Genomic DNA, 14,750 nt, shown 5'->3' on the forward strand with positions numbered 1-14,750 from the left:
CGATCATTTGCCAAAAATTGTGTACTTGTGCAGCACATTCACACACACTCCTCAATGAAATTAAGTAGCACGAGAACATTTGGAAACCAAAAATCTGTTAATGGGAACACTTTTCCTGAAGGAAAAGACTCAAATTCTCCTAATTCTTGCTTAGGATCACTTCATATTAGGCCAAGATGGTGAAGCAAGACCGAAGGTGACAATCCCTGAAGCCCTTGCATGTAAAAGGAAGAGGAACGAACAAAGGACGACAGGAACTAAACACCGAAGCCCGGGGCAGAAGAGTTATTCTAGGAAGAATCCTACATCACTAGATCAAAACTGATTAGAACAAATGGAGGGGAAAGGATTTTTTGGCATACAAAAGAAGTAATAAACATTTACGGGTTGAGTGCCAACTAAATATAGTAAAAGGGTAAGTAAAGGGGGAGTCCGTGCAATTATAAGGGTATTTTGCAAGTTCATTTATTTTGTGATTCTGAGAACTGTTACAAACGAGCAGTTTCTTTCGGGAGCATTTCCCCAGCTGGATCATTCCCTTCTAGGAAGAAAGGAAGGTTTATATTAGGATTGGCCTGTGACGTGCAAATGGAGAGAACTACAGATAGGGACCGGTTACAGAACAGGCACGAAAGGGCAAACAAAATAAAAATATTTAGATTACTGCAGATGGTAATTAGGAGCCAAAGCATCTATTTCAATGGCAGATTTCGAGTGGATACAAAATAAATAGAAGATCGAGCACAACAGGGTATGAATCACCCCAGAACATTGTAGAGCGCCAACGGACACGTCTTCCCGTAAGATGGAAAAATACCGCTGAATAAAGTGTTGCGATTACACAACTAGTGAATTATATATTAATTGGTATTGGTGTAGCAGGACAGTATACACTTCTTACTGTTACACTGTGCTCACTTGATACGTAGTCCTATCGCTTGGCACCACAGGTTAAGAGGACTAGCAGGTAACAGGACTTCCTGCCTAGAAATGATGTGACGGCACATACGCAGCTCTGACATCCGTTCCTTGTATAACGGGTTAAATAGGTGCATTCAGGTAGTGTATAAAAATAAATAGTGACACTTACCGGACATGTTTGCCTTGTTCTTTCAGTATCTTCACCAAATCTGCAATGGGGTATTGAGCCTTTGCAGCACAAAGACCATAACCTGAAAAGCAACATGGTGGCATTTGTATCAGTTAAATACAGCAGAATTCTGTAGGGAATATGGCACATTACGACTTATTTTGTCCTCACCCAAAAAACCTGCGTTTAGGCGTTTACATCAATGTACTCCCCACACCAAATTTCCCCATCTGCTGTGAAAAGCTGCACCTATCCACATTTTCTACCCTTGCATCTCATTTGTCCATTATTCCTCAATAAAAATGGGTCTATAACAAATATTAATAAGAAAACAAAACTATTTACAGTGCCTTGTAAAAAGTATTCACCTCCCTTGGCATTTTTCCTATTTTGTTGCATTACAGCCTGGAATTAAAGTGTTTTTTTTATTTGGATTTCATGTACCGGACATACACAAAAAAAGTCCAAACAGGTGAAGTGAAATTAAGAAAATAACTTTTTTTTTTTTAAATATAAAAAAAAATGGAGAAGTGGTGCATGCATGTGTATTCACCCCCTTTGTTGTAAAGCCCCTGGATCTGGAGCATCCAATTACCTTAAGAAGTCACACAATTGGTTAAATAAAGTCTGGAACACCACCAAGCAGCACCATGAAGACCAAGGAGCTCATCAAACATGTAAGGGTTGAGTTATTAAAAAAAATATCCAAAACTTGAAGATCTCACAGAACCCCATTAAATCCATTATTAAGAATTGGAAAGAATATGGCACTACAACAAACCTGCCAAGAGAGGGTCGCCCACCAAGACTCACAGACCAGGCAAAGAAGGTGTTAATCAGAAAGGCAACAAAGAGACCAAATATAACTCTGAAGAGCTTCAAATCACCGCAGTGGAGATTGGAGTATGCGTCCACAGGACCGCTTTTAGCCGTACACTCTACAGAGCTGGGCTTTACGGAAGAGTGGCCAAAAAAAGAAGAAAAAAAAAAGTGTTCTGTTCCCAAAACGCATGTGGGACTCCCCAAACATATGGAAGAAGGTACTCTGGTCAGATGAGACTAAAATCTAGCTTTTTGGTCATCAAGAAAAACACCATGCCTGGCACAAACCCAACACCTCATCACCCTGAGAACACCATCCGCATGGTGAAGCATGGTGGTGGCAGCATCATGCTGTGGGGATATTTTTTCACCGGCAGGGACTGAGAAATCGGTTAGGATTGGAGGAATGATGGCGCCAAGAAATTCTTGAAGGAAACCTGTTTCAGTCTCCAGAGATTTGAGACTGGGACGGAGGTTCACCTTCCAGCAGGACAATGACCCTCAGAATGGCCTAGCCCAGACCTCAATCCAATTGAGAATCTGTGGTATGGTTTAAAGATTTATGTACAGCAGCGGAGCCCATCCAACTTGAAGGAGCAATTTTTCTTTGAAGAATGGGCTTATGCAGTTTGTCGTCTTATTTCTTGTTTGTTTCACAAAAAAATAATTTGTGTCTTCAAAGTGGTAGGCATGTCTTGCAAATCAAAATGATTCACGTCTACAAGAAAATCCATTTTAATTCCGGGTTGTAATGCAACAAAAATAGGAAAAATTCCAAGGGGGGTGAATACTTTTGCAAAGCACTGCAGTAACAATAGAAAAGTACCACTGGTAGATATAATTTCCAGTACAAACAAGCAAGTATTTATCTACCTTTTCACCGAACCTCATGGACACCTGTCGAAGATGGACCATACCTGGTGTAATGATGATGTTGTTGGCCTCCTTTATCAATTCAACTGCGTTGTCCAGATTGATTTCTGTGTGGGTACCGGTGATTTCCATGGGTTTTCCGCCAGCAGTCGATGTGGTTCCGTAGCCCCCAAGGATCACGTTTGCAAGGGATCTGTTCATTGCCTGTAAAGAAGACAAGGCATCAGAAGCCGCTCTGCGGAAAAAAGGATCCTTCGTCTGACTAAATACACAGTTACTAATTCGCAATGGCTGCAGTCCGTGACATTTTTCTGCAAGTTCAAGCACTTCTAATATACTTGTTTTTTTATACCTGTTACACTGTATTAGTAAGTAGACGGTGCTATGGGGTTTGTGGATCAGTTTAAGGGGTAAAAGCTCCTACTGTCTCTAAACCAACAATGAAATGGTTAAAGCATGCATTTTCAATTTTCAGGAATACAAATAAATGCAGCAAAAGATATAAATTCCAGATTGGGGCCCGCAGATAAAGACTGCCCCCCATCTTATTAGAGTGCACACTATTCTGCCACAGGATTACTGTGTCCATATCTGTGACCGCAGACTAACCCAAGCGACCGTCTGCTCCGTATGTGCTTCATCAAACACAAAGTGCCAAAGCCGGCAGCGGTAGTCCCCGCTCGTAGGTCTCCCCAGGCACGCACAACATTAACTAATGCAAGAAATATGCTCGGCGTCTGCCATAAGGAAAAAAAAAAAAAGAAATAAAGCTGGAGCAATCAAAATGTTTCGACTGCCACCTCCTCATCTGCAGTAGATTATCTCCTTGCGTTATCCGGTGCAGATGAGCGTCTTACAAAGTGAGAATGATATGTAAAGTTTTACTGCGGCAGGTCTGATCCACAAGCGTTGGCTACGTCGAGACCTCACAAGGCTAAGCGCCATACCAGGGGTCCTCAGGGGCCCCAAAGAAGCCAGAAGGTTTGTGCATCATCGGTGCTCGTGCTGGGATATCCCCAACTCTGGCCCGTTAGCAGCCCTCCAGGACAGGAGTCTTCATGTGTCAAGAAAATGCATGATTTAACTATTTCAGTGTTTTGGAGAAAGAAGTGTATCTAGTACCTGCCTTTAATGCCATATATTAGACTTCATTAACCCATTTAATGCTGAACCGAACCCAACCCAACGTGGCCAACATCCGAGGAGAAGTACTTAGCAGTTCTGCGTAATACTTCTCATAAAACGCAAACATTCTGCTGTCCTCTGGGAGGTCAAGAGCCGCACTTTTATTATTATTTTTTTAATAAAATGAATTCCCTCCTTGTAATTTGCTGCTAGAATAATGACATTTATAACAAATAATAATAAAAAAAAAAAAAAAACAGTATTTCCATTTAAGTTTAAAACAAGATATTTTGACCCTTTCATTCCCAGGGTATGTCTGAAGTCCCACATTGCAAAAAAAAAAAAAAAAAATGAAAACTTTTTGAACCGCAACCTAGGAAGCCACTACTGAACAAAATATTTCCCCATAGCTAATGGACGACATCTAAACAGATTAAAGCCAAGTAAACAAAACGTACTTCTTAATTATTTTGATTTTAATGAGGCTTAGCAGCTTAGCCACACACAAGCCCACAATTACAACGAACTGAGTAACCGCTGCATGACATGAAGGTACAGAAATGCTGTGCTATCTGTAAGCTTTAAAGAGAACCAACTAGAGATGACACTGATTAAAAGCACGCAGCATTGAAGACGGCCACAAATTTTATACAGATCCCCTCAATTTCCTATTTTACGTCCACCCCCCAAACCCCCCCGCCCATCAAACCGCTTCTAACATCAAAAGGACGACAAGCGGTTTAACTCACCAGTATTCTACACAACAGATCCGGTTACCGATCCTGGTGCAAACCGCTTACACAAACAACTAAATAACCGAGTTCTGGGTAATTAAGTTTTTTTTTTTTTTTTTTATTAAAAAGTGGATCATTATTCTCAAAGAAGCACAAAAGAGCCGCGTGCTCTTAAAAGACACGAGCTTGAATTTTTTTTTTGTCTTTGTGAAATGATCCAGTTCACACGTTATGGATTCTGAAGCTTTTGCAGGTGAAATTTGTGTTTTTTTTTTTTTTTGTTTTTTTTTTTTAAAGGCAGCAGCTAAATAAGTAAAACTAGAATTAAATATGTTGGATTTTCTATATTTCCAACATATAAGCATGTTGGAAATATAGAAAATCTGTAAGGTAAAGAATAAATTCACAAAAATAGTATTTTTTTGGGGGGGGGGATAATTTATTCTTATCGGTTTTTCGGCTGTGATGGAAATTAACCGGATTGTTGGTTCCCAACCCATTGCTCAGGGATTTGCCAGGAGTACTAGAATACTTGAAAATAGCTTATAAAGCAAAATAGGAGCAAACGTAAAATTCGTAAATTCCAAGTTAAAAGTGCCGTTCTGCTAACTAATTTAACGCTTTTACAATTACGTGCAGAATCCGAAACCTCATTCCTAGTACGGCTGAATTTCCTGAAATAATCCTTTGTGAAAATTTACCCTGCTAATAATTTTGCAGGGAACTTGTCGTGTGACACAAACGTAGACACCGATAGGTTGTTGTTATAGTTATACATCATTTATGAGATTAACCCTTTAGATCCGCTAAGGTCTCAGGCGTGTACATACCAGAGTACGAGGTTTTGCGCGTCTGAGCGAGCAGCGTACGTACCACGCACATGATGTAGGAAAGGATCGCTCCAGAGGAACCGATCAGGGCCCCGACAATAGTGAGAAGGTTGTTGTTGAGCAGGAATCCCTCGGCACACAGGGCCCAGCCGGAGTAGCTGTTCAAAACCGTGATAACCACAGGCATGTCGGCACCTCCAATGGCAGCCGTCAGCGTCACTCCCTGTGAAGAAACCGGACTCGTGTTACATGCGATAAAAAGAAGATATTGCACCCAACCCAGAAGCAAGATGTGGAAAAAGTGTGGTCACTAATGACGGGGTTGGCCAAGAATAGATCTGGAACCAACTTCACCTTGGGCGAGTCGGAAAGGCCATCTCCCCACTTTGAAGAATGCAGAAAGCACGTGCCATCAGCTGGGGCGTCACATACAGCTTAAAAACAAGTACTTACCTTGGGGAGAAGCTGCAGAGTTGCAGCTTCTGACCCCCTCCATGCCCTGGCTTTTCGCTCCACTGATTGGCTGCATTATACAGGGCAGCCAAACTCTTCTGCCAGGAACTTCATAACACAGAACGAACTCAAAGGGTTTATACCACAACTCTCGTATAGGAAAGAATATCTTTAGATCCCACATGCTTTAATAAAAGAACACTTGAATTTGAAAGGCTTATCTTCTGCAGCCAACCAATTATCACCACATAACCAGACCGCCGGGCATCGGCAGACAAAAAGGTTAGCCAAGTGTTGTGATCAGACACAGATGCGATCGCATAACTACGTCTGCCTGCATCGCGCGGAATCTTAGAGAATTTACTGCTAAATAGTTTCAAGCAGAACTAATAAGTGTCATACAAGCTCTAAATAATACACAACTTAAATCTCACCTATTATGCTTGCAGATTTGCTAGGAATAATAAGAAAAATGGGCAAAACTATACAAGTACAAGAGAAAATGGAGCCTTTATCGAAAGATTTTTTGGGGAGAGTTTACAGGAAGGTTCCGGTTTCAGGTCCATGACTTCACAATACACTATTATTATTATTATTATTATTATTATTATTATTACAGCACCCCAGCATGCTTTCACTGCACAAAGAGCTTGGCTGGCCCTGTACGATGCATTGTTAAATTAATGAAATGTCTTCACTGCATTATACATTATGAAGAGCCAGCTCAGCTTCTCTTACAAGAGAAACTTGCCAGCATTGCCCTTCATAATGAATAATGAAGTGAAAGTTAAAACCACAACCTACAAGCCCCCTGCCAAATGTCCCTTTAGTGAATAAACCCATTTGTCAAACTTATGCGAGATGCAGTGTATTTCAAAACAGGGACGCCCTGAAACGGCTCCATATACAAGACGATTAAATTCTCAACGTGGATAACCGAAAGCCAGGGGTCTTACTTACCATGATGGCGGACAGGGCTGACACCGAGCCGAGGCACGTGATACCGGTTGTATAACTTGGATCCAGCATGTATGGGATCATGCCGCCGACGCTGGCTGCCATCAATCCCGCGTTCATATAGTGTCTTCCCGGCAGCATGAGCGGGGCAGAGTTGAGAATTCCTGTCAGAGAGTAAAACAAATGAGATCGAGAGCTGGAAATTTCCATTAATCCACTCGCTGATGACAAGGATATTTTTTAGTTAGTGAATTTATTCCAGACTGTTGGAGGATGAGCACATTGAATAATACCAAACACCGTCCATCTGTCAAGGATCGGTATTAAATGTGCATTAAATGTGGCCTAAGGGCTTTCCAGCTGCAGAGATGAGCACAACATTTCAGAGAAGGTAACTTACTGATCTATAATAAAGCGATACTGAGAAGCGTTTAAAGGGAATTGGCTGGGATGCGATCAGACATCAGCCCCCCGACCACGTTACAAGAAAACATCGTCGGGTAAAGAGCTGCCGCCGGCAAACCTCCGCTCTCTCTGCTTCCAGATACACAGCCTACATCGGCCAACGAACACGGAACTAACTAATCACACTAACTAATCCAATGACACCATTATAAAACTAAGCTTATTAGTATGACTTGGAACTCTTCTAGTGCAGATCATGGAGCCGGTTTAAGGCACGCAGCTCATTAGATGCACGGGATTGCGATGGAGGACGTATGGTGGTTCCCAAACTACAAACATTTTGTTGGCATCTTCATTTTGGAGCCACAGGTCCATGAGTGCAACCATCAGAAGAAGCGGCCGATCGGCAGAGCTAGATGCCGGGACTATTCAATTACTCGAGTTAGACGTATCTCAGCACAGTGCGCACCGACACATTTTAGGAACCCTCTTATTTAATAAATGTTGCTTTGTTCAAAGGAGTTTACATGAAACGGGAGGGAGAATATTGGCCACGTTAATCCGTTGGATTTGCATTGGCAGTAAATAAAAGGGTTTCTGTAACAGACGGCCATGGCGTATCCAGTGAAACAGCTTGAATCGTACGCAGGGACGCTTTATGAAATGATCTTAATATAGGGTCACGTGTCCTGTTTTGACTTTTTGACTGAAAGAAGAGGGGGCTCTCCGGAGGTATGTTGGCAGAGCTGGAGACATAGTCGGTGTTCTGCTGGCATCTGTTCTGGGCATCTTACTTTTTTCCTATTTAAGTTGAACTGAACCATCAAAAGTATGCAATTTCACTAAATCCCAAATAGTTGGAGAGATAATTCCACTGGAACCTTGAAAGATATATTTTGAAAAGATTACGCGCTATTAAACAGTCTAGAAACAGACCTGTGTGAGTTCCCAATGTATTACATCCACAGGAGATTAGAAACATTATGTGAACCCCCTTTTGCTATTGCCATGGGGGCCACGCATTGTGTATCAGAGCCTGTAGAAGTCCAGCTTGGTGCGAGGAGCACAAGCCGACGTGTGTCCTGTGGACATCTATGTGGACCCAAAAGCAAAGCTGGTGCACAGGATTTGAGGGACTGGCAGTGGGAGGACATGATCAATTAATTTAAAAACATATACATATTAAACAAAAAAGGAGATGGCACAGAGGATCGGCTCACTTATGCCTATGGAGCTTTACGGTGGGATTGGATCACAAAAATGCCAACGAGGCTCCAAGTCATTGATTGAATGGTTTTATGTTCTACATCCACCAGTTCCAGCGTATTGGCAGATAGCATCGACGGACAATCCCTGACACCAGTAAGGAGTTACTTAACGCCATTTACTTATTAGCTACACAGCCATTTACTAACAAGCCTGTGTGTAAATGACATGCAGACGTGGGCCCTACATCTAATTCACAATACAAGGTCTATTACCCTCAAGATAATCAATCCGTGCACGACACAAACACGTAGGTCCTGACCGCTGCAGGCAATGTGTGCATTAAGTCAGAGGCGTAGATGTAGACAAAGACGTAGTTAATATGGGTTTGTGACATCCCAGAGATGAAAAAGTCTCAAATGAACTGGTTATATAAGAGGTTTGGACGCATCTGGACAACATGAGGACCACAGCATGTTATGTGATTTTACCATCAGTAATTACCAGAAAAGAGACGCAACTAGAGAAATGCACCGAGCCCACAAAGCGCACCACCCGGCCCGGAGCGCCCCACCCGGCCCGGCACGGCACATTAAAAAAGTATTTAAAATACCATAAGTCAGAGTCATTCTATAAACAAAGTATCTATTTGTGGTCATGCTCGAAACATGCCTCCTTTAAAGATCAATTTAAAAAATATATATTCTAACTTAAAAAAAAATATTATATATATATATATATATATATATATATATATATATATATTTAACATTTATAATATACTTTACAAAAATAGCATAAGTGAAAAACTACCATGCAGTTTCTATAAACGAACTCCAAGTGAGAGTTGATAACACTCTTGATGGAAACACATGGTAGTATTTTGCAGAAAACATACACACAGGACTATTTCTAGAATAAGGGTTGTTTATCTGCCTTTTTTGGATGCAGGCGGTTGTGTGGCAAGGCGCAAGTTACACCTTCTGCACAGAACACCCACGCTCCACAAACAGGGAAAAAAAGAATAAAATATAAAAAAAAAAAATCTGTGTTTTGAGCACCTGGAGCAGAACACGTATGCAGTTGTCACTTCGGAATAAGTCCCAGAACTAAGTTTGCTTAATGCGGAATAACTTGGCGTTAGGGATCTAAACAGAGGAAGCAAATCAGAAAAGTAAACTATGAAATTAGCAAGAAACCCAGATTGATGCAACATGAAAGACTTACCCTGCAGCTTCCCATAAGCCACCAGAGAACCGCTGAATGTCACTCCACCGATGTAGGTGCCCAGGTACGCCACAATCTTCGTGAGGTTTGCGGCCGGGTCCGTGGCGAAGTGCGGATATTCGATCATGTATTCAGCCACGCAGGTAAGAACAGCAGCCAGACCAACCAGGCTGTGGAACGCGGCTACAAGCTGCGGTAGGTCCGAAATCTGGATACGTTTGGCAATAGTCAGACCTGGCGGGGAGAAAATAAATAAATAAATAAATAAATAAATAAAATTAACTATGCACATTCTGAAATAATTTGGCCAAATGTTTAACAAAACAACAAAAAAACAATTTCAGCCAAGCAGCGTTACAAATAGTGTTTTACCCTTTATTGTCAAACTGAACAGATACGTTTTCTACTCCTGTATAACAATTCCATTACCTAAATGTTTGACCACATGAGAACACAGAAACTTAGGCTGTTGCCACGGAAACTTCTTATCAGGCCCAACTTCTGTATCTGTATCTGACTAATTAAGCTTTCCACGAATAATTCTGAAAAAGGTACATTTTTAATGATGATGATGTCGCTATTTGGGTCCAGATATTTGAAATCTGAAACCCGTTTGGCAGGGTAGGTAAAAAAGCAAATGTCTCGTAAAGGGCATGAGAACAATAATTGATAGAAAATATAATGACTTGATTTGTAGCCATTAAAACAGTAGAAAGAAAAGCCCTTTTGCTATAGGCGGGTCGGATGGCGCATGCGTGATGTCCCATCATATCCCCACAATCGGAAGATAGGAGTCTGCATAGCATGTTCTACCCAGACTGGATCAATTAATCAGAGCACCAACAACTTCAGAGACATGTTCCTAGTCTACACTACTCACTTTAGAAAATGCAGTATTTTGTTGGGATTTGTCATCAAAACTGCCAAAGTGTGTGAAAGAGCAAACTATTTTGGTACATGAAGCAAACAGCTGAGTGCACGAATCATCGGTACAACGTGCAGCATTCGGGATTATTTGCTGTTTGAAGATAAAAGGATTGTTCAGGATTGATCACACCATCAATAGGCATTAAATTCCAACCTTCTACCCGGCAACAAGTCAGCAACATGCCTCGGAGCAAGGCAGGCGTGCGGAGATAGCACGCAGAAGCCGGTCCAATCTAAAACAACTCTTCTTCACATCAAAGCAGCAAATGGAGCAGTCAGACAATGCTCTAATCTGGCGAAAACTAAAGCTTCCAGCTCCTTGTACAAACTCACGGACAAACACGTATTTAAGTTGTGCGGTGTTTACCCATGGTGCCACCAAGTGCCATTGCTCCGGACATCTGTGCTAGCAATTCTGGGGTTGGCTTGAGAGCACCCAGGGTGGCCACTATCCCACCAGCGACCCCCATCATGCCCAGGGCGTTGCCAAGACGGGCAGTCCTTTGCGTGGAGAGACCAGCGAGAGCGCCGACACAACACAGGCCGGAACCCAGATAGATCATCTGAAATACAAAAAGAAGTCAGCAACCAGCCAACACGTGTCACCAATGGGCTGTAGGGCACGGAAGATCGCAGGTAGCATCGCCGAAAGGAAATTCTAGGTCAAAGCTCAAAAAAATTGAACAATCGCCACGGAAAGTCCAAGTAAAGCTCCTGCCAGCGGCTCCATGTTATACTCTTCACGTGAGATTTGCTTTTTATACACCATGTAGTGCCTGCTGAGTGTAGAAGCTTTCCTAATGTCAACAGACAGGGTTATAGGGACGAGAGCAGTGCCCTTATACACTACATTATCACAAAGCACAATTTGGACACTACATTTTTATTTTAATTTTTTTTTTATTATTATATTTTTTTTTTTTTTTATTTTTTTTTTTTTTTTACAGCTCATATCATCCATAAGACCCTCAGCATTTCCAATGCAGGCTATTAAATAACAGCAAGTTAAATAAACATGCTAATATTATTAAGGAACACAATCTGGAACATATAAACAAACACGTCTGTTTAGGGATTTAACCTCGCAGTTGTGCGCTGGAGTATAGCCGATGTGGCCGAGGCAATTATTAACCCTCTAAATTCCAGGGCTTAGCAACTCAATCCATTGCTCCTGAACCCCATGGAACTCAAAGGGTGGCATTTTATATACATTCTTCAACATCCAAAATTAATCTGTGCGAAGAATAATAATAAAAGGTTTGCTCAGCATAATTTTGGACTCGTACTCCAGAGACGCCAATATCTTTTTTTTTTTTAATAAATCATGTCACTTAATATCATATTTCAGACACTTGGGGATTGCAACAGACCCGCACAAATGTATTCTGCTTTTCTTACGAAACATTGGTTTGGTTTTTCCAGGCTATTAACTATTTTCTATTGGATTTCTGCTAAAGAAAAGAACTTATAACCCCCAAAAAATTAAGTGAAAAATAAACAAACACGTGACCTGATAAAAAAACAGATACCTGCCTAGGATATCATCAGGGTCGCCTTTGGGCAGATGTATAAAGTCCTATAGTGTTAAAAAATACTATTTTACTCCTGTCTGTGTGCCTCTTAATACAACTCAAAATACCTAAATGTTAAACTAACGACATATGTTCTAAGATTAAACTACGCATCATCCAAGGCCACCTTGGCTCTTCCTTAATAAGGCACCCGACAGCAACGATCCTTCATACGGGTCTATTCAGTAAAATGGGGCTACATGTGTGTTTTGGCGAGATGACGCATTTTAAATGACCTAGGACACTATCCATCGGGGAGTTCTGGACCTTGTAACATTCTCTTGCAAGAAAGAGGATACATCGTTGAATCACGGATCCAGCACGTGCCAACTGTCTCAAAATTGTTACATGTTGGGCAGTGGTTGGTGTCTGTTGCTGGCAGTCAGCAGACACAATAAGGTACCGATCGGTCATTGCACATTTCTGAAGCATAGGCTATCTCCCAAATATCAGCTAGCGGCTTTCACAAGCACAGCGCCTTCTTATTTCTGTAATTTTAGCACAACATGATGTTACCAGAAGCAGAAGGTTATGCTGGATGCGCGGAGAATAAGATAGATAGATAGATAGATAGATAGATAGATAGATAGATAAAAGATTATAATAATAAATGCGAATACACGGCATGTGCTGGCGCCTCCTACTGGCGGTGCGTGCAGGTTACCTGCTCAATGTTGTAGCCACTGTTGAGTGCAGCTGCGTAGCCCCCAACAAATACCCCTCCGGGCAGCAGGTACAGGTAGTTATACTCAGGGGGGTCGGTTGGACGCTTGAACATGTCCAGCATTCTTTGTGTAACCAGGAAGCCACCTGCACACATAAAATACATCTTAAAATACACAAAAAGAGCTATAAATAAATGTATACGGCTATATATACGGCCCCCCGTCTCTCCCCGGACGCATCAAAGGGAACCCTGCGTATGGCAATCAGTGTGAACTCCCGTCTTATAAAGCAATGACAGGGTTAAACTCCGTGCATTAGTTACACAGATATAGGTGCATAAGGTATATTTTGCCAGTAGGTTTGTTTAGGGACTGACCCACAGAGCTTGCCATTGAAAAGAACATCTGGACTGCAAATGGGTTTAACACAGAACTTGACAACTGGCAATGAGAACGCTGGGGGTCTACGGTGGGATTTGTGAACAAGCAAATGTATCCATGTTTTTGATAAAACTATCCCTAATAAAAATCCAGGCCAAAGCAAATTTAAGATTATTAAAAAAGGCAGATTTAATAAAAATCTCACCCCGCATGCAGAATTATTGGTGGTAAAAAAAATAAATATATACATATATAAAAATAATGTTGAACTTTCCAAGAAAGCCTGCGCTTTGCTCCGGTGTTAAAGCGGTGCTGGCATCTTCGCTTTGATCCCGTTAAATCAGCGTACATGTCCTTGGCTTACACGCACGTCTATTCTGTGTCTAAAAGCAGTAATTCGGCCAAGGCCCAGAATATCACACACTTCTGCTTTAGATTTACGGGATATATCAGCTTGGCTCGGATCGTGACAACCATTTAAAGAACGACTTACACAAAGACAGTGAGTAAGGGAAAGCAATATCTTGGCGAGCAGAGGATCTCTGGCTCAATTAGCTCCATATAATTTTCATACTGAATTTATTATTGAGGAATCTGCATGAGCGGCCAACAAACATTTTGTTTTATTTGTTAATAGCGCAACTGAAGCAACCCCCCGATGAGATGTGCGTGGCTATTACCCTAATCCTATTCTGTAGATTAACTCCAACACCTAACACCCTCAACCTGCTAGAGGCAATCCACAGCCCCTGATGTATATGACAGCGGTGGATGCCTCTTTAAAATCTACAAGGTGCCCCCCCCTTGCGGATGAATGGGGGGGCTTTCATATGCCTTTGCCCCTTTCTCCAACCCCCCCAGCTATGTTCTGAGCAGGAGATGCGTTTAGCTGAATATTCTGTGATACTTATCACCCGTCAGCTCCAACGCCGGCTCGGAGATGCTGCGGGGAGGACCGTGCACATGCGCGGGGAGGACCGTGCACATGCGCGGGGAGGACCGTGCACATTGATATTGCATGTTTATTTTTTTAGTTTTGATATAATAATATAATCTCACTTAGTATTTGCTTTACCTGCAATGTTAATAGAAGACACGAACGCAGAAAGCACAGCTAGTAACTCGGGGGTGTTGGTGGGGAGATAATTGCCCCCCATGAGTGCAAGACCTCCAACGGCTGTCAGACCTAGAAGAAAAAAGAAAATACAAATATAGATATGGCAGAAAATGAAAGTTGCAGATAAGGAACGTGTGTGCTCCTGCGGATCTAATATGATTTTATCAACGCTGTCCATGTGGTGTTGATTTGCATGAACAGAAACAGGAATTTTAATAAATATTATTTTGCAAAAAAATGAATAGCTTAATGATTGAAACTCGCAGTAAGTGAGCGAAGCCAGACCCAGGGCTCGTCCAGCCACGTGTGAAATCAAAACGAAATATGTACTTTTTGGGAAGGGAACAAACAGAGAGAGTACACTAAA

The 14,750-nt window shown here is 41.8% G+C and overlaps 1 protein-coding gene across 1 annotated transcript in view; it reads right to left on the bottom strand.

Annotated features, from left to right (window-relative positions):
* Positions 1 to 14,750, bottom strand: part of NNT (nicotinamide nucleotide transhydrogenase) — a 38,162-nt gene that overhangs the window by 4,639 nt on the left and 18,773 nt on the right. The window contains exons 12-19 of the mRNA XM_053448078.1: positions 14,342 to 14,452; positions 12,885 to 13,030; positions 11,017 to 11,212; positions 9,723 to 9,956; positions 6,888 to 7,048; positions 5,518 to 5,697; positions 2,830 to 2,989; positions 1,091 to 1,172 (exon numbers count right to left, since the gene is read on the bottom strand). Of these exons, the coding sequence (XP_053304053.1) occupies positions 1,091 to 1,172; positions 2,830 to 2,989; positions 5,518 to 5,697; positions 6,888 to 7,048; positions 9,723 to 9,956; positions 11,017 to 11,212; positions 12,885 to 13,030; positions 14,342 to 14,452 (1,270 nt within the window). The remainder of the gene's footprint in view (positions 1 to 1,090; positions 1,173 to 2,829; positions 2,990 to 5,517; positions 5,698 to 6,887; positions 7,049 to 9,722; positions 9,957 to 11,016; positions 11,213 to 12,884; positions 13,031 to 14,341; positions 14,453 to 14,750) is intronic.

The sequence above is a fragment of the Spea bombifrons genome, chromosome 1 (assembly GCF_027358695.1).
Source record: "Spea bombifrons isolate aSpeBom1 chromosome 1, aSpeBom1.2.pri, whole genome shotgun sequence".
Classification (NCBI taxonomy): Eukaryota; Metazoa; Chordata; class Amphibia; order Anura; family Pelobatidae; genus Spea; species Spea bombifrons.